This window comes from Rattus rattus, chromosome 1 (assembly GCF_011064425.1).
Source record: "Rattus rattus isolate New Zealand chromosome 1, Rrattus_CSIRO_v1, whole genome shotgun sequence".
NCBI classification, from domain to species: domain Eukaryota; kingdom Metazoa; phylum Chordata; class Mammalia; order Rodentia; family Muridae; genus Rattus; species Rattus rattus.
The window spans coordinates 91,034,288-91,058,178 of record NC_046154.1 but is presented as its reverse complement, the minus strand read 5'-3'; the positions used below and the strand labels follow the sequence as shown (position 1 = coordinate 91,058,178).

Below are 23,891 nucleotides of genomic sequence, written 5' to 3'. Positions count from 1 at the left end.
CAACCCAAGTATGTGAGGGAGATCGTCTCAATCCCCTTTAACAGTCAATCACAGCTGAGAGATGAGTCTGTATTTTAGACGAATGTCTAAAGCTGCCTCTCAAACATGCTGTTAAATAATGCACTTAGCAAAGAAATCCGACACTTCTAACTGCTCACTAAAGATTCATAATAGCCACTAGAATGTCAGTTGTCAGTTGTTTAAAAAACTCTCACAACACAACTTGAAACAAAGAATCACAGCCTACTGATGCAGGCGGGACCAGTGTGGCGTGGGTCAGCGCGCGGGCGCAGCCTGGGAGGGGCGAAGCCAGAGAAGGCGGGGCCTGGAAAAACCACGCCCCCGGCACCTGCGACAGGTGGAGCGCGCGGCCTCCGGCACCGGCCATGTCCTCGGATGTCTCCGGGACGGAGTCCGGGTCCGAGTCCGGGCCGGAGTCGGCTCCGGAGCCGGTGCCGGAGCCCGGGCCGGGGCCGGGGCCGGAGCCGGAGCCGGAGCCAGGGGCCAGGGCCGGCGCCTGGAGCTGGGGCCGGGGCCGCGCCGGGGCCAGGACCGGAGTGGGGCGGGAACCCGGGCAGAGGTACCAGCCGTGCCAGTTGTGCCCCGAGCACGGGAAGCCTCTGAGCTGGTTCTGCCTCTCGGAGCGACGACCGGTATGCGCCACCTGCGCCGGGTTTGGCGGCCGATGTCACCGGCACCGCATCCGCCGAGCGGAGGAGCACGCTGAGGAGCTGAGAGTGAGCGGGCACGGGGCCGGGAACTAGGGCAGCTCTCTTGGGGCAAGGGTAACTGGCAGGAACCAGGGACCTTGGGAGAGAGTGGCTTCTCTGTGGCTTTCCTTGCAGAACGAGGTGATAAAGGTGTGATCTCTGAAGTAAACTGAATCCAAGTTTGAATCCTGCCCCCTCCCTGTGAGTCACAGATCCTAGCTTGGTGTCTTTCATCAGTAGTTTCGGGGCATTCACGTGTTTGTTATAGCTGACCTCATAAAAACTTAGTACCCCCCACCCCCGGAAACCTGGTCTTGACTGTGATGGAGGTGGTGGATGGGGGTGGAAGAATGGCAGGGCACTCTCTCTTCTAAGGCCTCCTCGTTCAGTGTGGCTCTAGGCTGGTCATTTTCCTATTACACCCCCACCCTTTTCCCTGAGCGCTGAGATTGGAGGCCAAGTCACCTTGGTGCCGCAGTCTACCTTTCATTCTAGCTGTGGCCCCTGGGGAACTCCTTGCAATTTGATTAAATGGCTTAATTTTCCCAACCCCACCCTGGCATTGAGCCCTGCTGCGCACTGAGAGCGGGTCGCTGGGGACATCACCTCCTCAAACCAGATTGTAATAAACACACCTTCAGGGAAACTGGAGCCAGTGGAGATCAGTTACTCAGGGATGGTGAAAATAAACTTGAGTAAAGTTGATGTAAATCAGCTTTCATCATGGGTAAGGGTTTTACAAATTCCCAAGGACTTAGATATGCCTGGGTTCTAACTAGGGCTTTTCAGAGGAGGAAAAGGGGCCCACGGGAGGATGGTAACTCCTCCCAGACTCTTAGTATTCCGGGTTTAAGAGGGGGAGATTCATTGACAAGAGGAAACCACTTTTTGATCTCAGCGGTTACGAAGAGGAAATGACCTAGTGGAAAATCTTGAAAAGCAACCATCACGACTATATGAGTGGTGGGAGGGGTGAAGGCCAGGACAGGATAGTAAGCTTGGTACTCTGCCTCAGGTGCCTTCCCTGGGCCACCCCAAGACCTTACACTTACATGCAGCCCTGGCATAAGGAAAGTGAGTCTTGCCGTCTTTCTTTCTACTTTAGAGTTGTTTTTGTTGTTGTTTGTTCGTTTTTTTTTCCATGCTGGGTTTTTTGAGCCTCATGTATTTTAGACCCCTGAGCTGTATGTCCAGCCCTAGAGTTTGCAATGCCTTCAGCACACTCTTCCTGTCCCTCCATCCTGTAGTGAAAATGTCTCTGGAGCATAATCACTACTGACCTGGACAAAATAGGACCAGTTCAACTGCTCTTAGCTTCTGGATTCATGCCTTGAAAGCTAGTTAGAAGGTAGGCTCATGGTAGGAACCGGCCTAGGTGCCCATTAGTGGATGAATGGATACGAAAAATGTGAACATTTTCACGGATATCCACCCACTAGAGCATTATTTCATAATACAGAATAAGATTATGTGATTGGCAGGAAGCTGGGTAGAATGGACACCTCCACATTAAGTGAAACAAGCCCGACTCTGAAAGACAATTGTCACACATTTTCTCACGTATGTGGAACCTAGACACAAGCTGTAACAGGACGGCATGAGCTGGGTGTGGTGGCACACTCCTGTACTAGGAAGGTAAAGAGATGGCGAGTTCGAGGCCAGTTTGGATTTTACAATGAGGCCTTGCCATAAACAAACAAACAAACAAACAAACAAAGCCAGCTGTGACAGCTTTAGTCTGAACACTTAGGAGGAAGATTTCTGTGAGTTCAAGGCCAACCTGGTGTGCAAAGTGAATTCTGGGACAGTCAGAGCTGTACAGAAAAACCCTGTGTCAAAAAAGAGAGAGATGAAACTTAGAAGACGGGGCACTAAAGAAGAGAGGATCAGGGTTGGGGGAGGGGGAATTAATGAATGAATGAAGGGTGTGATTGAAGAAGAGTTACAGTGACACAGTCTATAGGATTAGTACACACTCATAAAACATTTGTTAAAGGAAAAAGGGAAAATGCTAAGCTCAATTCTCTCAGTCCCTGCGTACACGGTCACAGTGCCACAGTTAGGATAGCTGACTGGCGGGAGCGTTTGGGAGAGTTTTCTGGAAGAGGTAGCTGGATTGCCTTGGGGCAGTTGGTACTGAGGCCCGTTGTTAGGGGGCAGTAATGGAGGGGTTGCTGCTTGGAAGAGTGCCACCTATTTCCTGCTGCCTAACCATGTCTCCTGGAGTGATCCACTTTACTATCTGCCTTAGCTTCCTCATTTCTAAACCGTTGTCTGTTCCTTTACAGTTGACACTAGTGACTTTGGGAACTGAGAACCGAGACTCACTTGTGGTCAAGGCCACAAGCGTTCATCGTTAATAAATACATGTTATTATTGTAATTATAATTTATTGTAGTGTAATATTTACCAACATTAAATTACATTTATGAGCAGGAACTCCCCTCTGGATGGTAAGTCAGAGGTCAGAGCGGTGTTTATGCTCCAGTAGCAAGAGACAGAAACCCATACGAAAGTCAATATACCATAGGTTGTCGGTTGTGAGAGAAATAAAGCAGGGCAAAGGTGGAGGTGAGTCAGGGAGGCCCTCTCTGAGGAGGTAGTTTGTGAGTGAATAGACAGTCAGGGAGATAACTGAAGGAAGAAGGAAGAAGGCCAGGGCCCGAGCCTGGGTAAAGCTGTTGCTTTTGAGGATCGGAAGGTTAGTGGAAGGTTAGTGGGAAGCAGGAGGTGACATAGGAGACAAAGAGTTGTGCCAGGTAGGACCTGTTGGCCAAGAGACTGGTTCTCACTGTGACTGTATTGAAAAATGACTGGGAGGTTTTGAGCCGACACAGCCTGTACTGATGGCCTCAGGAAAAATGGCTGTGCTAATGGGAGGCTTGAAGGTTGACAAAGGAGGCCCAACTTTGGGTTCAGACTGGATAGAGTAACAAGTGGAAGTAGTCATCGGTGAAGACAGAGGAGGAAGAGGGTTAGGGACAAACCCATAAAGACCCAAGTATCTTTGAAGCAGGTTTTCTCTGTGTAGATCAGGCTGGCCTCAAACTCACAGAGATCTGCCTGCCTCTGCCTCTTAAGTACTGAGATTGAAGCAGTACCACCAGTACCTGGCTAAGACCAAGTGTCTTTTTTTTTTTTTTTTTTTTTTTCGAGCTGGGGACCGAACCAGGGTCTTGCGCTTGCTAGGCAAGCGCTCTACCACCGAGCTAAATCCCCAACCCCAAGACCCAAGTGTCTTGATGGCCCCAAATGAGTTACTGGAGTGGGAAGTCCAGCATTAGTGATCTGAAGAAAAGACATGATAGGCATATGTGGGGGTAGCATTGTCTTTGATAACGATGATATCTGGGTTTGGGCCTTAGGAGTGTGTGATTAAGAGCAGAGTAAAAAGGAAAAATCAGTGAGCGAGTGGCCCATATGCATGAATAAAGACGCTGTGGTGTCATTTGTGTTGTAGAACAAGATTGTGGAACACTGTGAGAAGCTGCAGTTACAGAGTGCTGGCATCACCAAGTATGTGGCCGAGGTCCTGCAGGGGAAGAACCAGAAAGCAATGGTAATTAATTCTTCCTCTCTCCTCTCCACACTGTGTCTCCTCCTAGGATAAGAGCCTAGTCCACAGCCTTGTACTACTGGCAGAGGTGGCGGATTCTCTCCTTTACTACACAGGCTATACTCTAGAAAGCAGCGTTTTCGGTAACGTTGGGTTAGACCGTCAAAAAGATTAGTACCTTCCTTTACTCAAAAATTTTAGACTTATTTATTTTACGTGTATGATTATTTTGCTTGCATGTATGTATGCGGGCTATGTGTGTGCCTGGCACCCTTGGAAACCAGAAGAGGGCGTTGTATCACTTAGAACTGGAGTTACAGAGAGCTGTGAGCTACCATGTGGGTGCTGGGAAATGAACTCAGATCTTCTGCAAGATCAACAAGTACTCTTAATCTCCAAGCCATCTCTCCAGCCCCATACTTGAATCTTTCACTGTGGAATTATTTTGGGTACATCCCTAGAATTACGAATTTGGGCACTTTTACATGGTGTCTTCTTCTTCTTCTTTTAAAAACCAGTCTGAAGCATTGAAGCCAGGATCATGTATATGCTAGGAAAATGCTCTATCATTGAGCTACATCTCCAATTCTTTTGAGGTATTTCTTTTGTTTATTGAAACAGTGTTTCATATACCCTAGACTGACCTCAAACTTGCTATAGAGCCAGGAACTTCTGATCTGCTTCCACCTTCAGGGGGTGAGATCACAGGCAGGTGCCTCTATGCCAGGATTCTTTGAAGTGTCCTTGCAACAGTATTATGCAGCAGGTGACAGTCAGCACCCCTACTTGGGATGGGGAAATAAATCCTAGGGAAGTTAGTTGGCTTGCCCACGGCCCTGCTGCCTCACTGTAGACTCAGTTCTATGCCCTGGAGCCTCTGGCTCTCCAGCCACTGGAGCTGCTGCACTGCACTGCTGGTCCTTCTTCCAGAATGGCTATAGTCCCTCTACTCTCAAGTGTGCCCTTAAGGCCAGGGAACTGGCATAAACAAATATGTGTTGGGGTAAATCTCCAACCCTAATAAGGCCGTGCAAGGAAAACACACCTCAGTTAATATGAACACAAGCTGCACCTACGTTGTGCAGATCCACCACTACACTGCTCTGTTCCCAGCTAGAAGATCCCTTAGAACTGTGGCTTCTCCAGGCCACAGGCTTCAGCTCCATCTTCCTTCCACCTGCTCTCCTTCTGTCTTCCTCTCTCCTTCCTCTCCTCATCTCCCCTGCTCCTTTCTCTCCCTCTCTCTCTTCAGTTCCACTCCAATTCACCTTCAGTTCCACCTTTCCTTTCCACTGCCCAATCACCAGCTCTAGCCTTAATTTTACAAGTTAAAATGGGGAGATGGTTCACATGAAGTCACCTGAGTACGTGATTTACTCCTCTTCGAGGCAGCCCCCCTTGGGGAAGCGGAATTAGTGTCAAAATACAAACAGTACCAGGGCAATCCACCACAAACAGGGAACATCATAGCAGGGCACAGGGGTTTCTCAGAAGCTAAAGAGACCAGGACTAGGAACCAGGAGGCAGTGAGCCGTCCACCTAGTCTGTGTTCATCACCACTTCTGTTTGCAGGATGATGTTGATTTCTCTACTCCATCTGCCTTTCACTTTCTTTATTTATTTTTCCTTATTTTCTTGTCCCCTGCACTGGCTAAAGCTTCAGTACAATATAGACGGGAAGCTACAAGTAACAGATGCTGGCTGTGAGTGGGAGACTTCTGACATTTCACTATTTATTTTACAAATCCTTACTGAGCACTTCCACTGGCCTGCGTGCTGGGCCTTCTGCAGTGAACAAACATGAAACTGCCTGTTTTCTTCAATGCTCCGTTCTGTCAGTAGAGATGGACAATAAAGGATGAGGTTTATGTCATGTCAGAAGTAATCCGCTCTTTGAGGGAGACGTAAAGAGGAAGGCGGACAACACGTCTGAGGCCAGGGGTTCGGTTTACTCATGCTATGCTAAAGAATGCTCTCAATAGGAAAGGTTGCTATTTGGGGCTGGCATACGGCTCAGCAGATAAACTGCTTGCTGCAGGGGCCTGCTGCCCTGACTTTGTTCCCTGTAACCCACAAAAAGATAGAAGGAGAGAACTACTCGATAAAGTTGTCCTCTCACCTGCACACATGCACCATGGCGTGCACACCCATCTGTATGCACATACACATACACAACACAGTAAGTAAAAGTTCGAAGAAAGAAGGTTTATATTTGCACGGAAATCTAAGAAGTGGGGTAGTGAACCCCACAGCGGGGGAAGAGTATGCAGAGAAGTTACCGAGTGCAGATGCCCTGGGCAGAAGGGTGCCTGACCTGCTGGAGCAGTAGAGTCCTGCAAGGCTGAAGCTGTGTGAACGGGTCAGATGTAGGAAGAAGTCAAATCAGAGAAGCAAGAGGTTCAGGGAGAACCTGGGCCAGAGAAGCAACAGGCTCAGAGAGGAGCTGGGTCCCACCCTCTTAGCCACAGAAGGGTTTACTTCATTTCAGATAAAGAGAAGCTGTTGAAAGGCTTTTTTCTTTTTTTTTCATAAACAGAGTAAGTGAAAGACTTAAGTTTAAGGAATGGGGGTAGCTCAGCAGTTAAGAGTTAAGAGCACTTCCTGCTGTTCTAGAGAATCTTAGTTTGGTTGCTAGTGCCTACTTGGGGCAGCTGGAGAGCCAGCATGTATGAGACGCATGTGTGTGCACACACACACACACACACACACACACACACACACACACACACACACAGTGGGGGGCAGAAAGATGGAGGCTTCCATTTTTAAAAAAGCTCCCTTTCAACTGTAGTAGGAAGTAACCGTAGGCTGCTAGAATGAAGCCAGGAGACCAAATAGGAAGCAGTTAGAATAAAACAAATGAAGCCCGTGTGCTTCAGATTCAAGTGAGTCTCCTTGATATTCTAAGCTGGTCTCCCCTCTGCACTGGGTAGATCATGGGTCTCAATTTAAACAGATGTGACTGCTCCTTGTACTGTACAGAGCAGGTTTCCAGAGACAGGGCTCAGGGAAGCAACTGGCTGTCCTTGGCCTTCTGACACAAAGAAGGCAGCTCTACTCTGACTCATCTGGCAAGAGTCGGAGTGCAGGTGCTTTATGCCACAAATGGAGGATTGGTCACCTGGCGTGGCGCTAGACTGACAGCCAGGGGAATGGGCTTCTGGTTCCACTTCTGCCGCTGGCTCCCTGTGTTAGTTAGAAGAGATCTTCCCTAGGACAGTTCCCCACCCAGTCACTGAGTCCATGTTTTGAGGTACCCACTGCATGCCAGGCCCTGACCACTGAGAGTTAGAAGGTGATGTTCATAACCTTGCTGAGCTGAGAATTTTCTTCAGAGCCATCCAGGGAACAGAAAAACCCTCCTTTGGGGCTAACTGGAATGAACAAGCCTTAGAGGTGATATGATTTTTGCCTCAGGTGGGGTCAATTTTAACTGAAGCCTGGTTGGTTCTAGTTGATAAGAGTGTCTCTTTAAGGTCCTTCTGCTCTGTTGATCGCTATAGTTCACTTGTCGGCGCCTGCACCAACAGTGTGTGAATATCTGGTGTAGGTCTGCGGGATTGAAATAAATCAAGTACACAGGTCATCCGTTTTCAGCAAGTGCCAGCAAGGCTTTACTGAGATCTCCTTATATACCAGGTGAAAATCCCCAACCAGGAAAACAGGAAAAGTCTGTGAGGTGAAAATCCGGCCCAGGAAAAGTCTGTGTGGTAAAAGTTCTGGCCCAATCAAGGGCATAAACAACTTCTTAACAACAAAAAGCAGGAAGGCTGGGTGGGGAGGAAGGGTGCCATGGAGAATCCCAGCCCCAAATCAGGGGCTAAGAGCAGCTGCCAAGGGTGTAAACAATTTCTTGCTATAGCAGGCTAAAAAGGCTCATCGACGGGGGGAGGGAAACACCAAGGTAGGGCCCAACAATTCCCCCTCTTTTATTATTTTTTTTAAGTAGCGCCTGTCTTAGGATCAATCTGGGGTTCCAAAACTCTTTCCTGTCTCTGAAAATCCTGCCAGCCTCAGGATTTTCTGTCTTAGGAGAGTATGGTCCCAGAAGGTTGCCCGTCTTTGGCTAACTACTTGTCATACAAACTGAGCCTAATTTGGGCCAATGGATTATTCTCGGCCAATGAAAATCAAACCTGTTTGGTTTCAGCCTGAGACTGGATCTGTTGGTACTCTAGAACAGCCCAAGGGCAGCTGCTAAGGGCGAGCAATCAAGATAAGCATTCATCCCCAAGAGCCTTGATGCTATTAAGGACCTTAACAGGGGTTACACACATAAAATGATAAAAGTCAGAACAAGATATAACATGGGTTTCACAGAGGAAGTCCAATTGAGAACAGTTTGTTGGTTGAGATGAAGAATGACCAACTGAATCTGAATATTAACGCTATTCTTCACAGCCAATGCCATGGTGACTTCTCCAGAATGTATCCATAGTCCCACAGTCCCAACGACAGCTGCCAATTGATATATGGCTACACTGGCCACTGTAGCAGCAGTGGCTGAAATGGTGATGGTAGCAATGACTGTCACAGTAATGCCAAAGTCTCTTTTATGCCTGTAGAGTACCACTGGGAATCAGCCTTTATCCAGAGGTATGGGGATCACACCAGGAACTCGAACAATCCATGTAGAATCCTTTTGTTCCCAGCAACTGGTCGGTAGGAATGGACCTAGGAGAACAATTGAGAATCTCCTCCCCTTACACCATCCCAGCCCCATTCCGAACCAAAAAGGAAAAAGGGGTACCAACACACATGGCACAGATTTTAGAAAATGTTTACTCTTCTCATTTGGGCAAAAATGTGAGGTTTAAAAAATATCAGATACACTTCAAGAGGCAGTACTTAGAGGTTTTAGGCCAGCATCTATGTGCGCTGGTCTAGGAGGCAGATAACTACCATTTCTAAGAAGACTAATGGGGTACAAAATATCTCTCAAACCTATTAACACTAGCATTGGTAACAGTAATACTTAAATCAGCTATGGAAACATTACCAAAAGTAAACATGAATGAAAAAATGGAGCTATTTAACGAGGCTTTATAAAAATTTTAACAAAACATAGATTATCCTTTAAGATAAAAGTAAGGTTGAGAATCATTCGTTTTACCCTTGTGCGAGCTGCCATTTTACCTGATGTGCGGTCTGTTGTGGTAACAGCGGGCTGTGTTCTGTTATGCATTCCCACTGGCGTCAGGATCGGGAGATTCTTCATGAAGTTTTAGTATATCCCTGGGTGGACTGTCATCCACCGGACGCACACAATGCTCAGGAACCCAGACAGGGGCCTCAGCATCCTTGGGAAAGATTCGAGCTGATCCTCTCACCCTGACTAAGATGGGGTCAGGCCCCTTCCAGGCTCCTGAAGCCAGATCTTTCCATTTAACTAAACCATTCTGTGCTCTGTCCTTCCTCCAGTGCCTGTCAGCCGCGGAGAGACCAGTCTTGTCCACAATTAAAAAATTTAAGATATAAAGGATAGTTGATAATTTAGTAGGAGGGGCTGTATATTCTCCCTCTTTTAGTCTTCCAAGTTGGTTTTTTATGGTTAAATGGGCTCGCTCTACAATTGCTTGACCTTGAGATTTGTAAGGGATACCGGTTTTATGAAGGACATCGAAATAAGCACAAAATTGTTGAAATGTTTTGCTGGTATATGCTGGTCCATTATCAGTTTTTATTTGCCTAGGCACATTCATAAAGGCAAAGGCTTGTAAACAATGGCTTTTCACATCTTTGATCTTTTCTCCACTGTGAGCAGACGCAAAGATCAATCCTGAATAGGTATCTATGGACACATGGACATATTTCAATTTCCCAAAAGAAGATACATGTGTGACATCCATTTGCCAAATATCATTGGGCATCAATCCTCTAGGATTGACGCCCAGACTGAGTGAAGGCATTAACGGAGCACACGAAGGACACTGAGTAACTATCTGAACAGCTTGCTCCTTGGTGCATCCTGTACTATGTTTAAAAGGTTGTGAATTTATATGAAATTTTCTATGTAATTGAAGGGCCAAATCATAAGAATCAAGGGCTACAGCTATAAATTGTGGCCTAGTATACAGATCAGCAGCAGCATTGCCTCCTGCCAAGGGGCCAGGCAATTCAGATGACCTCTGATATGCCCTACATAAATGGCTCTTTGCGTTGCCACAATAATGCCTGCACACTTGCAAAAGACAAGAGCAGGTGGGGAACACAGGAGCAACATGTGCAGCAGTTTCCAAAGGTAAAATAATATTAGATACATAAACACTATCGGTATAAATATTGCACGGCCTTTCAGGAAACAAGGATAGCGCTAAAAGAAGGGCCTTTAATTCGGCCAATTGTGCTGAGGTGGAATCAAGCATCATTTTCTCCACTTTGCCCTCTGAAAGAACCACAGCGTATCCCTTAGAAGAACCATCAATGAAAACTAATCTAGCTTTACTTAAAGGCTGATTTTTGACTATAGAGGGAAAGATCACAGGATGTAACTTAAAAAATTGACAAATTTTATTTTCAGGATAATGGTTATCAAATTGACTAGTAGTGGAACATGAAAAAATAGACCAATCATCAAAAGTTCTAATCAAATTATTTACCTGTTCTTGATCGTAAGGTAGAATAATAAATTTAGGCTCTACCCCAAAGACCTGAATACTCATTTTTTGAGCCTTAAAAAGTAATTGCACCACTGCCTGGTAATAGGCTATCACCACCTTGGCTGGAGAGACCTGAGAATGGACCCATAATAGGGGACCATCCTGCCAAAAAAGTCCAGTTGGGGAATGTGAGGATGCAAAAATAATCAAGGAGAAGGGCTTGTTATAATCAATATAATTAAGATGAGCTTTCTCCAAAGCATCTTGTACTAGTTCTAAACACTTACAGCCTTCAGGTGTTAAAGTTCTTAAGGAAGTTGGAGAAGGTTCTCCCTTCAAAATTTCAAATAACGGTTTTAGCTGTCCTGTACCAAGATGTAATGAGGGGCGAAGCCAATTTATATCTCCTAGAATTTTTGGAAATCATATAAGGTTTTCAATTTATCTAATCTAATTTGTAATTGTAATGGTTTTGTTCCCTTTTGCAGTAATTGATGTCCTAAATATTGATAAGGGAAATTCTGTTGTATTTTCTCAGGGGTAAGGACCAATCCCGCTGATTGCAAATCCTCCTGAAGGTCTGCAAAGGCCTCTAGTACCTCAGTTTTATTGGGCCCTGACAGTAAGATATCATCCATGTAATGAACAATATACAACTGAGGACATCTATCCCTAAGGAGCCTTAGGGCAACAGCAACACAAATTTGACAAAGGGTGGGGCTATTAGCCATACCCTGAGGTAATACTACCCAATGAAAGCGATGGGCCGGTTCCTTGAAATTAGTTGAAGGCACACTAAAGGCAAATCTTTTACAATCTTTAGGGTGCAAAGGGATAGTAAAAAAGCAATCTTTTAAATCAATAATTAACATGAACCAAGATTTAGAAATTGCTACAGGGGAGGGAAGGCCAGGTTGTGTGGCCCCCATAGGTTCCATAGTCTTATTGACTTCTCTAAGATCGTGCAAAAGACGCCATTTTCCTGATTTTTTTCTTGATCACAAAGATAGGAGTATTCCAGGGAGATGTAGATGGAACTATATGTCCTGCTTCAAGTTGTTCCTACACTAAAAGATGAGCAGCCTTCAATTTCTCTTTGGATAAGGACCACTGCCTAACCCACACTGGTTTATTAGAATTCCATGTAATGGGTAAAGGTTGAATGCTTGGAGGCTGTTTAGCAGTGGCCCTTAAGATAAATTTCCCAGGCTACTCTTGTCCCAAGGATGGTGTATAATCTGTTTTTCCTCATTAATACTGTAGGATTTTTCCTATAAAAAATTTTTTTCCAGTCCCCTACCTGGGCTCCTCCCCATACTTTTCATCATTGTTTGAGCAGGTTGTGTACTCAAGACAGCTCCCATATCATGAAGAACATCCCTTCCCCATAGAGTAACAGGAATATCATCGATGATAAAGGGTTGAAAATATCCCATATGTCCTTCCTTGTCTTTCCATTTAAGTATTTTACTACTCCTAAAGGGGGCTGAAGCAGTGCCAATTCCCTGCAGGAGTAACTGCGTAGTGTCCAGTGGCCATGCCTTAGGCCAGAAACTCTTAGAAATGACTGTGGAGTCTGCTCCAGTATCTAATATTCCCTTGAAGGCCTTGCCTTCAATCCACAAGGTCAGTATGGGCCGCTCTGCCAAAGAGGAAGCCCAAAAGGCGCTAATACCAGTGGAGCCAAATCCTTGATTCCCTCTGCTGAATTTCCTTACTAGATTATCAGTGTTGAATTGAGGGAATAATATAAGCTGAGCTATACAGTCTCCCTGGGGGGTAACTATCACACCCCTTTCGACAGAGACCATGATTTTAATTTCTCCTGTGTAATCGGCATCGACGACCCCGGGCAGTATTCTGATTCCCTTCAAGAGGGCACTACTGTGTCCTAAAAGAAGGCCCAAACTGCCAAAAGGCAGCGGCCCATATACACCCCCCACCCTTACTCGTGAGTGGGGCTTTGCTAGAGCCTGACCCTTCACCTTATTCCTTCCCAGATCATGGCTAATGCAACGAGGGAAGTGATCATCCAGAGGTTGAGTCTGGTGAGGTGCCTGTGTGAGAGTGAGGAACAGCGATTACTGGACCAGGTGCACAGCGAAGAGGAGCGGGCCCACCAGTGCATCCTGACTCAGAGGGCACACTGGGATGACAAACTCCGGAAACTGGACTCCCTCCGCACCAGCATGGTGGACATACTCACCAATCTGAATGACCTCCAGCTGATTGTAAGTCAGGAGAGGGTGAGCATGAGAGGTGGGCCAGGTTCCCTTGATGTGAAGAGCTTGAGAATGCCTGTGGGTGGGATGGTGAGAGACAGTGAGCCTTTGGGACAGGGATGGGTGACGATGATTTCAAACCAGATTCTGGAGCTCCTTCCATCTAGGCCCATCTATATACTTCCTCAGCAAAGAACCCAGCTAAGTCAGGTTGACCAAAAGCCCTCACCACTGACATCTCATAGCCTTTGGCATTGATCAGATCTACATCTCCACTATCCCTAAGTGTTGTTTGATCATCCTGGTCTGTCTTCAGCAGGAATCCTGTTAGGTAGGGTTAACCAGGATCCTTCCTCCCCCTCAGAGTTTTCCACTCACCAATCCCATCCTGCTCCATGGCCATCAATTCCCAGGCTGTATTTGGAGCTGAACCCAGTGTCCCTCTCATTCACTGCAAGATCCCCGCGCAGTGGCCCCTGTATCTATATTTACTATATGTTTAAGTACATATCATTGGCTCATTCCATTTTAATATGAGACGGGGAATATAATATTGAGAGTTTTGGCCCCTTATAACAACATACTTTCAATGTCAAACGTGTATTGAGGGCCTAAGTGTTGTGCAATGGGGCAGAGTTATAGGACACAGCTGCAGTTGCTCCCAACCGTACCCAAGACAAACACTGACAAGTCACTGTAGCAGAGGAGTGCCTCGGAGGTCAGGACATCCCCAAGGCAGTTGGAGTGGATCATAGACAGCTTCCTGGATGAAGTAAAAAGAAAAGTACTCAGGTACAGGGAATTGGGGCGGTGAAGAAAGTTCGAAAGTGCACAGGAAGAAGGCTGTGCAAGGGCACCAATGTAAAAAAATACACTCTTGGTATGCCCAGACATAAGCACGGTTAATATTCAGTTTGTTGCTTTTCAAAGTACTTTATAGATATGAAGATGCCTCCAGGTTTGAGGGGATGGAAGACATTGGAGTATCACTGGAGAACAGAGAGATGCAGAATCAGCAGGCCAGCCTCCTCCCTTTCAAGTAGGGCAGTCATGGAGACTGTCCTAGATTGTGCGTTCCTTCAGCACAGCTCCCAGGCGCAGGCAATTCTGTCCTGGCCACAGGAATGGTCACAATAAAATACTCAGTCAACAGCCATCTAGGAGCTGACTGATAGTCTCCGTGGCAGCGGGCAGTGAGGATCTGGGTCTATAGAGGATGGTCCTGAAATGGAGTTGAGGGGAACCAGGGATGCCTCAGGGTAGGTGGCAATGGGTGATTCATTCTTCGTGTGTGCAGGGAGGGCAGGGGAGCCTGTGCGTGTGTGAGATTCAGCCCAGAAAGGTTTGTGCTTGGTCTTTGTTGTACAGTCTGTGTCTACTCACAGTGTATGCACTGAAGTGTCTTCAGGTCTTGTCCATTTGCTGGGAGTGCTGCCAGCCTGACCTTGCTTTTTTCTCTTACAGCAGACGGAGCAGGAGATTCTTGAGAGGTAAGTGGCCATATGATTTCCTCAGGCAGTTACTGAGACTCCCAGTTCTTCCTATGCAGTGTAGCTGAGCAACATCCTAGAGGCTGGCTCCAAGGTCATCTCCTGAGCCTTACCCCACCATGTTTGGTTAGATACATTTGGAAAGGCAGTGAAACAAGTATTTATTACTCGGAGTCTTGCCTTGGGCTTTCTAATCTTACCCTACTTAACTAGGGTCATTGTGGTTAAGAATGCTGAGGCCCAAAAGGGGCAGAAAATTTGCTAAGACCCAGAACTGGAGCCTGGACTCACCTGATACTTGTCCCCTTGACTCCTCTACCTTCCTTTCTGCAGTGAAAGGACTTCAAGACTCAAGTTTGCATTCACACTCCAATGTCCTATCTAGTCGTTCAGTAGAGGAATTTCAACAGGTCCCTCCTGTGTACTAAAAGGTTGAGAGGCTGGGGCCTGAGGAAATGACCAAGTGGATAGAATTTGCCAGGCAAGGTGATTAGCGATCTCTCTATGGTTGCTGCTTGGTACTTCAGTGCTTTGCCTAGCTTGTACAAGGTCCTGGTTCAATTCCTGACCCTCTAAAAAGAAAAGCTGAAAGTTAAAGGGGAATCTTCATCAACTCTTCCCAGTCTCATTTCCCTAGAGATATGGTTGGTTTCAAATTTGTAGATTTTTTTTAAATGTATTTGTTTAGTTACTTAATTATTTTGGGTGCATGTATGTATGTGGGTTTGCCATGGCTCATGTGTGGAGGTCAGAGACAACTTGTGGGAGTTGATTCTCTCTACCACATTGAACTCAGGTTGGCGAGCTTTGTTGCAAGTACCTTTATCCAGTGAGTCTGCTCACCAGTCTTAGATGTGGAATTTCAAATGTGTGTGTGTGTGTGTGTGTGTGTGTGTGTCTGTGTGTGTCTGTGTGTGTGTATATATGTGTGTGTGTGTCTGTGTGTGGTTCTCCGTGTGTGTGCTTCTGTGTGTGTGTGTGTGTGTGTGTGTATGTGTGTGTGTGGTTCTCTGTGTGTGTGTATGTGTGTGTGGTTTTCCGTGTATGTGTGTGTGTCTGTGTGTATGTGTGTCTGTGTGTATGTATCTGTGTCTGTGTGTGTGTTTCCTTTTTTGCTTTCTTTTAACAATATCTATTTTTAAATGAACACAGATGGGATTATTTTAATTATTTTACACCCGTTGTTCTACTTCTTAGTAGCTATTTTAGAAAAAAATTCAACATCAGTACTTTTAGAGTTCCTTCTTTTCTTCCTTCCTTTCTTTCTTCCTTTCTCCCTCCCCTCCTTCCTTTTTATTATTTTTTTTTAATCTTTAAGAAGAATCTCACTATCTAATACTGACTGGCTTTGAACTCCCTGTGTAGACCAGACTGGCCTCAGATTCACAGAGGTCACCTGCCTCTGCCTCCCGTATGCTGAGATTATAGGCATGCCCACAACATTCAAGGACCTCACTTTTTTGAAAGTCTGTGAAGTATTCCATTGTAAGGATGTCAATCCTTACACCAAACTCTCTCTCTCTCTGATAAAAATAGATTCTATTAGTTATTCTATTTTTTGTGTATGAATGCTTTCATAGGCACTCGTGCCTGGTGCCTATGAATATCGGAAGAGGACATCAGATCCCCTGGAACTGGAATTATGGGTGGTGAACCATCTTGTGAGTGCTGGGAATCAAACCTGGTTCCTCTACAAGATTAACAAGTGCTCTAACCTCTGAGCCATCTCTCCAGCTTGCTCTCTCCGAATGTTATTTTGTTTATGGTGCTGGGTGTCCAACTCAAGAGCCTCACACATGTTAGGTAGGAGTTTTGTCTTTTGTTTTTGCTTTTGAAATATAATTTCATGTAGCCCAGGCTAGCCACCTACACCTTTAAGGCAAGTTTGACTGATTCCCTCATAGTTTCCCACACTCTGGTCATTTTCTCAGTCTGCTCATCTTTATCATTTTCTTCCTTTAACACTGCATTTCCTTAGTACGAAGCAAGCTTGACTGGGATTTTAATAAAACGTCATCTCTAATTTTTAAATTTTTGAACTACCTCAAACTTACAGAAAAGTTGTAAAAATGGCATAATGAGCTTTGCTAGAAGCAGTGTCCTGCCACAGAATCTCTCACACTGTTGTTCTGCCTATCCGTGTGGCTCTCCTTTACCATCCCTCGGCGTCTCCTCTTTCATAGTGTTTATAGACAAACTTTTTTTCTGACTTATTTTATGATATGTTGCGGAGAACATAACTTTTTGTCTCTAAATACTTTAATATAGCTCCTAAAAACAATAGCAAATGCAAACCATCACGAAATCTAAGATGAGGCATCAGTGTTCCCCATTACTGACATGTCATTGTACCCGGCCTTCAGCCAGAGCTTGGGCATACATGGAACTTCCTATGCATGATCTGTATCCAACTTCCAATTCTGGCCTAGCATAGCAGTGTTTAGCCTTTGCCTGTCTCCTATTCCATATTTGAATCCATATTTAAATAACCCTGGCTCTCAGGCTGGGCTTGGTGGTGCACAACTTTAATCCCAGCACTTTGGAGGCAGAGACAAACAGATCTCTGTGAGTTCAAGACCAGCCTAACCTACACAGAGAGCTCCAGGACAGGGCTACATAGAGAAACCCTGTCTCAAAAACACTACCACTACTACCACCACCAACAATAATAAAATAAAAATAAAATAAAAAAGAACCCCAGCTCCCAGGAGGCCAATAGCTGCCTGCATTCGTTTGCTCAGTCCTCTAGCACACACACCATTGGATTGCTGAGTCCATGCTTCTTCCACTGAAGATTTGCGTGTAGTGCCTTGTGCTCTGACCGAGGTCACTCTTGCCCAAGTACCGTTAGAAGGGACAATAGGTAGAGTCTCACTTATCTAATGAGAAATGCCTTTGCTGTCTCTGATGTTTCTACATCCATGGTGGCTGGGCTCAGCTCTTGCCTAAGAGTGTCATCAAGTCCCCACTGCATAGATGGAGTGTTCTGATTCCAACAAGGCTTTGCTATATTCAGGCCCCACTATACCTCAGGACCAGGACTTTTGTGTTCTACACCATGCAGTGGCTGGGCCAAGTGGCTTGCTGTTGATTTCAGTCCATGTGTGGGTTCAGGTCTGTCCTAGAATGGCAACCTAGTTGCTGACATTGTCTCCACCTGTTAGCTGGGGCTTCTCCACATAGAGCTGCTGTGGTTTGAGAGCATAGGCTCTCTCTTGTTCTGACCACAAAGAGCCTTTGTCACCAGGGCCCATTGTCAGAGTTTGTAAGGCCCTTGTCATCCCAGGACAGTCAGTGACAGTCTCTCAGAGACCTTGTGTGCATCACACAAGTACTGCTGAATGACCTCAGGCCATCTCCAGAATTAGAGGTAGTAGGAAAGTTCTTTCTGAGAAGCCAGGTTGGAGGAGAGCAAAGTGTTGGACACATTTCCACTTCACTTTTTTGTCCCTTTGAGATTTCATTTCATGCCAAGGGAAAAAAATGTCTTGAATGGTGCTGGGGCTCCGACCCGAATTTGTTCTATTTTTACAAGGAAGCAGGACTTGAGTTCCTGCTAAGTGCCTTGTATAAAGTCTGATCTCATGTCAGATGGGATAACCACTACCTTCCCATCACAACAAAGTTTAAGTGACCATGTATAAAAACAGTAAACACAGAGGCCAAACAGCTAAATAAATGGCAACCCGTCCTAAGGCATTCCCTTCTTTAATTTTTTGTTTGTTTTTAATATTTATTTATCTTATTTTATATATGTGTGTATACCTGATTGTGTGTGTGTGTGTGTGTGTGTGTGTGTGTGTGTGTGTGTGTGTGTGTGTGTGTACATATGAAGATATCGGAAGAGAACATTGAATCCCCTGGATTGAAGTAACAGAAGGTTGTGAGCTGCCACATGGGTTCTAGGAATTGAACCAAAGTCTCCTACAAGGGCAACAAGTCCTTATGACTGCTGAACCATCTTTTCAGCCCTACTTGGGTTTTTCTGTGTGTGTGTGTGTGTGTGTGTGTGTGTGTGTGTGTGTGTGTGTGTGTGTTGTCTACATGTATGTTTGCATGTTTTATGTGTGTGTGAATGCCATTGTGCATGTGCCATAGCATGTCAGAGAACACTCTCAGATGCTGGTTCTTGCCTCTTTTCTTGACTGAGATAGGGTCTCTTTGTCGTTAGCCTCGGCTATACCAGGCTAGTTGGTCCTCGAGCTTCCTATCTCCATCTTTCCTAGAAGCACAGGGACTGTTGGTGTGCACTATCACACCAAGTTTTCATGGGTTCTGTAGATTCAGCCTCTGGTGCACAGCTTGCACTGCAGGTGCCTTACCTGTTGAGTCAACTCCCCAGCTTCCAGCCGCTCCCCTTGATGAAGAAATGTCCTAGTGCTGTGCAGTCCTCAAGAAGGGCTGAGGAGTGACTGGATCCTTGGACTAAACCAGAGAAACATTTACCGATGCATTGGGTTTTGAAGGACGTGAAACAATTTCTTGAGCGTTTAATAGAGAAATGTTCTCACACAGCAGATCCCGAGGCCCAGATCCTCTTCCGGCTCTGCTGTCAGCTTCCCCAGGGCACTCCTGAGTCACTCACACTCCAGAGCGCACTGCCTTCAGTTTCCACTCTCCAAGATTTACTTATTTTTATCTTTGTTTGCATGCTTGTGTGTCTGTGTGTACAGGTGGCTGCAAGCACTCACAGAGTTTTCTGAACCCTGGAACTGGAGTAATGGGTGGTCATGTCGGTGCTGGGAACCTCTGCTAAAACAGCAGGCACTCTTAACAGCTGAGTTCTCTCCAGCCCCTGCCACCACTTTCTATACCAGCCCCGAGAGTACACTCCCCTATAGGCTGTCTGTCTGCTTCAGGGGCCTTCAGGAAAATCTACTTTCCCTTCTGGCTAATACAATCATGGTATTGCCCTACCAAAGGATGAATTTCCTTTGGTTTTTCTCCCCTCACCCATGTGGAGCTATACAAGTTTCCAGAATCTTCCTGAATCTCTGTCTCTTTCTCTCTCTCTCTCTTTTTTTCCCCCCTGCATAAGGGCCGAGGAAGCAGAGGGCATTTTGGAGCCCCAGGAGTCGGAGAAATTAAGCTTTAATGAGAAGTGTGCTTGGAGCCCTCTACTGACTCAACTGTGGGCAACATCGGTTCTCGGGTCTCTCTCAGGTTAGGAGCTGCAAGAGTCCAGCATTGTCTGTCTGTCTGCCTGCTTGCCTGCCTGCCTGTGTGTGATGGGGGTGGGAGTGCTGCTGGGTCACACTGGGCATCGGCACAGGTGTGATGGTAACTGCTTTGGTAGCCAGTGATGTTGGAAGCAGGCTGCTCAGTAGGGCCAAGGCTGTACAGCTTGACCAGCCTGCTTTCCCCTGTCTAAGGCATTCCCATTTCTCTACGGTTAGGCATAGGATTAATTATGTTCCTTTAAGTCATGTCCTCCTTACATCTCGCCTTCTAAAAGTCGAATGGCATCCACCAGAGTCCGCACGGAAGCTGCCTAGATTTGCTTCACTCATCCATTTAACAACCATCAGAATAAATGGTTGAGTGAGGTGATCCGCGCTCGTAAGCCCAGCACTTGGGTGGCTCAGGCAGGAAGATTCTGGGTTCAAGGCTAGTCTGACATTCACCTTATCTGAGACCCAGTCTCAAGAACAAAAGAACAACAAAACATTGACTGGTGGTGAATGTGGGCCTGGCCCTGTACTGCAGACTGGGGCATCAGAAGTGATTATCAGAAGTGACTGTCTCTCCTGAGAATATAGACATTAATTACTAGCTCAGGTTGTATGTTGTAGATTCTGGTATCTGATGGTCCTCGGTTTGGCTATCATGTTTCCTAGTTTTGTGCTCTGCCCTCAGGATATCAGCTCTGGAAGCCACAGGTAGGAAGGAGCAGCTAGAAAGCAGTACGATATGGCAATACTAAAACATTGGGTCTTCATTTGACACCACCAACTTGGCACTTCTTTCTGGGCCTTATTTCTACCAGAGTTTGTAGATGAAGATTTTAGACCAATAACTATTGTTCTCCTGGATAAGTTCCTCATCAAGTATTTTATATGAGGCACTTAACACATATCATCTAGTCCCCAAAAATACCCTATAAGTCCTCTAAGTGTTGTCCTATTTAAAGATGAAGAAACTGAGGCTCAGAGAGAGTGAATGGCTTGTCTGAGGTCTCAGCAAGTGGCAAGAAAGCCTTTGACTATCTAGTAGGACCAGATTAGGAATGGGGCTGAGGAGGACCTGGTACAACCCTGAGAACTCTTTCTGGCAGGCATGGAGGATGTGATTATTGATGAAAGGACTGTCGGCCCCTTATTGAATTTGTCCGAAGATCGAAAGACCCTGACCTTCAATGCCAAGAAGTCCAAGGTCTGCTCAGATGACCCAGAGCGCTTTGACCACTGGCCCAATGCCCTGGCTGTCAATGCCTTCCAGACTGGGCTCCATGCCTGGGCAGTGAATGTTAAACACAGCTGTGCTTACAAAGTGGGTGTGGCCTCAGCTCAGCTGCCCCGAAAGGGTTCTGGCAGTGACTGCCGCCTGGGCCACAATGCCTTCTCCTGGGTCTTCTCCCGCTATGATCAAGAGTTCTGTTTCTCACACAACGGGAACCATGAACCTCTGGCGCTCCTCCGGTGCCCAACACAGCTGGGCCTGCTGCTGGACCTGCAGGCAGGAGAGCTGATCTTCTACGAGCCTGCCTCAGGGACAGTGCTTTACATCCACCGTGAGTCCTTCCCGCACAGGCTCTTCCCAGTCTTTGCTGTGGCCGACCAGGTCATCTCCATCGTTTGCTGACCTGTGACCACCGTGAGACCAGATCCACCTCCCCATCACCCTTGCAGGTCAGGCCATGCTTCTAGCTAGTGTCCTTTTCCTTGATGATGTGACTGGTGTTCCCCATGGGCAACTTTTGGAGAGATGGGCATCTGCTTCAGACTTAGACATAACTTTTCAATGCTGGTCATCTGTGGGGATCCTGTTTCTTCCCTCTTGGCCTTAGTCTCCCACCACACTTGTGCCCTTCCAAGGGTCTCATTAACCTGTGTCTCTGGCATCCAGCATAGTACCTTGTGCATGGCGAGTATACAGCAAGGTACAGTGAGGGAACAAATGGTTGATCAAACAGGTGACCAGTTGTGTGGCAGTTTCCGGAAAAGCACCGCAGTCCCTGAAAGTGCCTTGCTGCGGAGAAGCTTGTGCCGAACTTTCCCTAGCCTCTCAGTTCAGTATTTCTTGGTCTTTTTCATGATACACCATGTGAAGAGGATGTTTTCCTAGCATACAAAGGACAACCTGCCAGGCTACTGTTGGCCAGAACACTGTGCCCTCCTCCCACATTCTATTGAGGCACCAGTATCCCGTCTCCAGGAAACCTGCTTGCAGCACACTTTTTGACATCTGTCCCAGGCCCAGAGGCTGAGCTCTAGCATGGCCTACATGTGTGAGAGAAGGGTGATAAACATTCCCCCTGGTGAGCACCCCACATCACGACTCTTCCTTAGGGTGGAGAGCAGCAAGCAAGAATAGCTGAGGGGAAAGGAGGGCTGGCCTTAATAAATGAATGTGAGCATTATTAAAGGGTTCTAAAGATGTAATGATGTCTTCGCTAGTAACTGGCTCCATGCTGATTGGTAGCCTTGGGTATATGCTTATGACCCACCCAGCATCAAGAGGCTGGAGATGTTACTGGAACCAAGGGCAAATCCTTTGGCCATTTCCACCATAAGGAGTTCATCTGAGAATAATGGTCTTCTTGCCAGGACTTGGAATGAAAGCTTGGTGGCAGGGCACTTGGCTCGCATGCCCAAAGCTTTACTTCAGCCCCTTATTGACTTGCAGAACGTGGTCCCAGGATGACTGGGAGATCTTTGGAGAATTCTAACTCTTCTAACTCACTCTCTCTCTCTCTCTCTCTCTCTCTCTCTCTCTCTCTCTCTCTCTCTCTCTCTCTCTCTCTCTCTCTGTGTGTGTGTGTGTGTGTGTGTTCTTTCCTTCCAACCATGGAGTCCCAGGTTAAATGTGAGTCATCACATTTTGACAAGTGATTTCTGTTTATACGTATGGGTGTTTTGTCCACTTGTATGCAGAAGGCATCAATCCCCTGGAACTGCAATTGTGAGCTGCCATGTAGGTGCTGAGAATCAGATCTAGGTACTATGGAAGAGCAGTTAGTGCTCTTAACCATTGGGCCATCTCTCCAGTGTGCCTCCCTATGCCCCTCCCTGGGCCATCTTACCAGGCCCCCATTTCTGTTTTTTTTAAAAGACATTGTTTCACATAGCCCACTCTGGCCTTGAACTCACTGTGAGTCTCCATCTGTAGAATGCTTGGTTTACAGACATGTGCTACCGTGCTCCTATGTAAAGTTGGTGGGAGGGGTCACACCACCTCTGCCCACTAGAGAGATTTAAGGTAGAGAATTGAGCAGGGTATGTGATGTAGGACAGCCACAAGTCAACAGTATTCTTTTTTAGGACTAATTACAGTGTCCTCCACTCAAGGATACTAACAGACAGTATTTCTACTGAATAGCCCAGCAACCTGACTTTAGACTCACCTGACCCTGAGGTTCCCAGGTTGAGGAGGGGATTTCTATTCAACAGGGCATGCGAGCCAAGTGCCCTGCCACCACTGAAGCTTTTTTGATCTTTTGTTTTGCATAGTGGGGTTTCGGATCTCCAGTGACAAAAAGCCCTTACTGTAAAAAACAGTATTTGTCAATTGTGTGCCCACTCATGCCGACAGTTGAAACCAGGACCTTACAAATTAGGCAAGTGCTCTACCACTGATCGACCTCCCTAGCTTTTGAAAGTGGCTCACACCTGTGCTCCTAGCATTCAGAAGGCTGATTCAGGAGGAAGGTCATCATGAGTTCCCAGGCCAGTGTGGACTAGAGTAAGTTCACATCAATCTGGGGTAGAGAGAGAACCCATCTCAAAAAGCCCAAAAGTACCTGGTTGTGACTGGATGGACCCTTGATGGATCTGGAGTTGGGATCAGGCTAGAAAAGGGATAGAGGGAGCTATTGAGATAGCTGAGTGGACAATAGCACTTGTGGCACAAACTCTATGATCTGAGTTTCATCCCTAGAAGCCAGGTAAAGATGAGAAACCAGAGTCTACAAAATCATCTTCTGCCTCACACACACACACACACACACACACACACACACACACACACACACACACACACACGAGATACACATCCCACACATTCACACACACATGCCCACCATGTAATAATACATAAAAAGGGACATGGGTGCGAGTAATTAATGAGCTCAGAGACCAGACTACTGCCACCAAGCC

General features: G+C 46.4%; 1 protein-coding gene across 1 annotated transcript; it reads left to right on the top strand.

Annotated features, from left to right (window-relative positions):
- The first annotated feature begins 345 nt into the window (after positions 1–345).
- Positions 346–22,178, top strand: Bspry (B-box and SPRY domain containing). Its single transcript, XM_032903255.1, has 6 exons — positions 346–737; positions 4,171–4,269; positions 12,866–13,096; positions 14,552–14,577; positions 19,616–19,740; positions 20,852–22,178. Exons 1-6 carry the CDS (start codon positions 387–389, stop codon positions 21,376–21,378), a joined length of 1,359 nt encoding a protein of 452 aa, XP_032759146.1. The 5' UTR covers positions 346–386; the 3' UTR covers positions 21,379–22,178.
- Positions 22,179–23,891: the final 1,713 nt, after the last annotated feature.

Coding starts and splice junctions, on each gene's coding strand:
- Bspry (XM_032903255.1), top strand. CDS start 387: ATGTCCTCGGATGTCTCCGGGACGGAGTCCGGGTCCGAGTCCGGGCCG. Junction 13,097..14,551: donor TGAATGACCTCCAGCTGATT/GTAAGTCAGGAG, acceptor TTTCTCTTACAG/CAGACGGAGCAGGAGATTCT. Junction 19,741..20,851: donor GGTTCTCGGGTCTCTCTCAG/GTTAGGAGCTGC, acceptor TCTTTCTGGCAG/GCATGGAGGATGTGATTATT.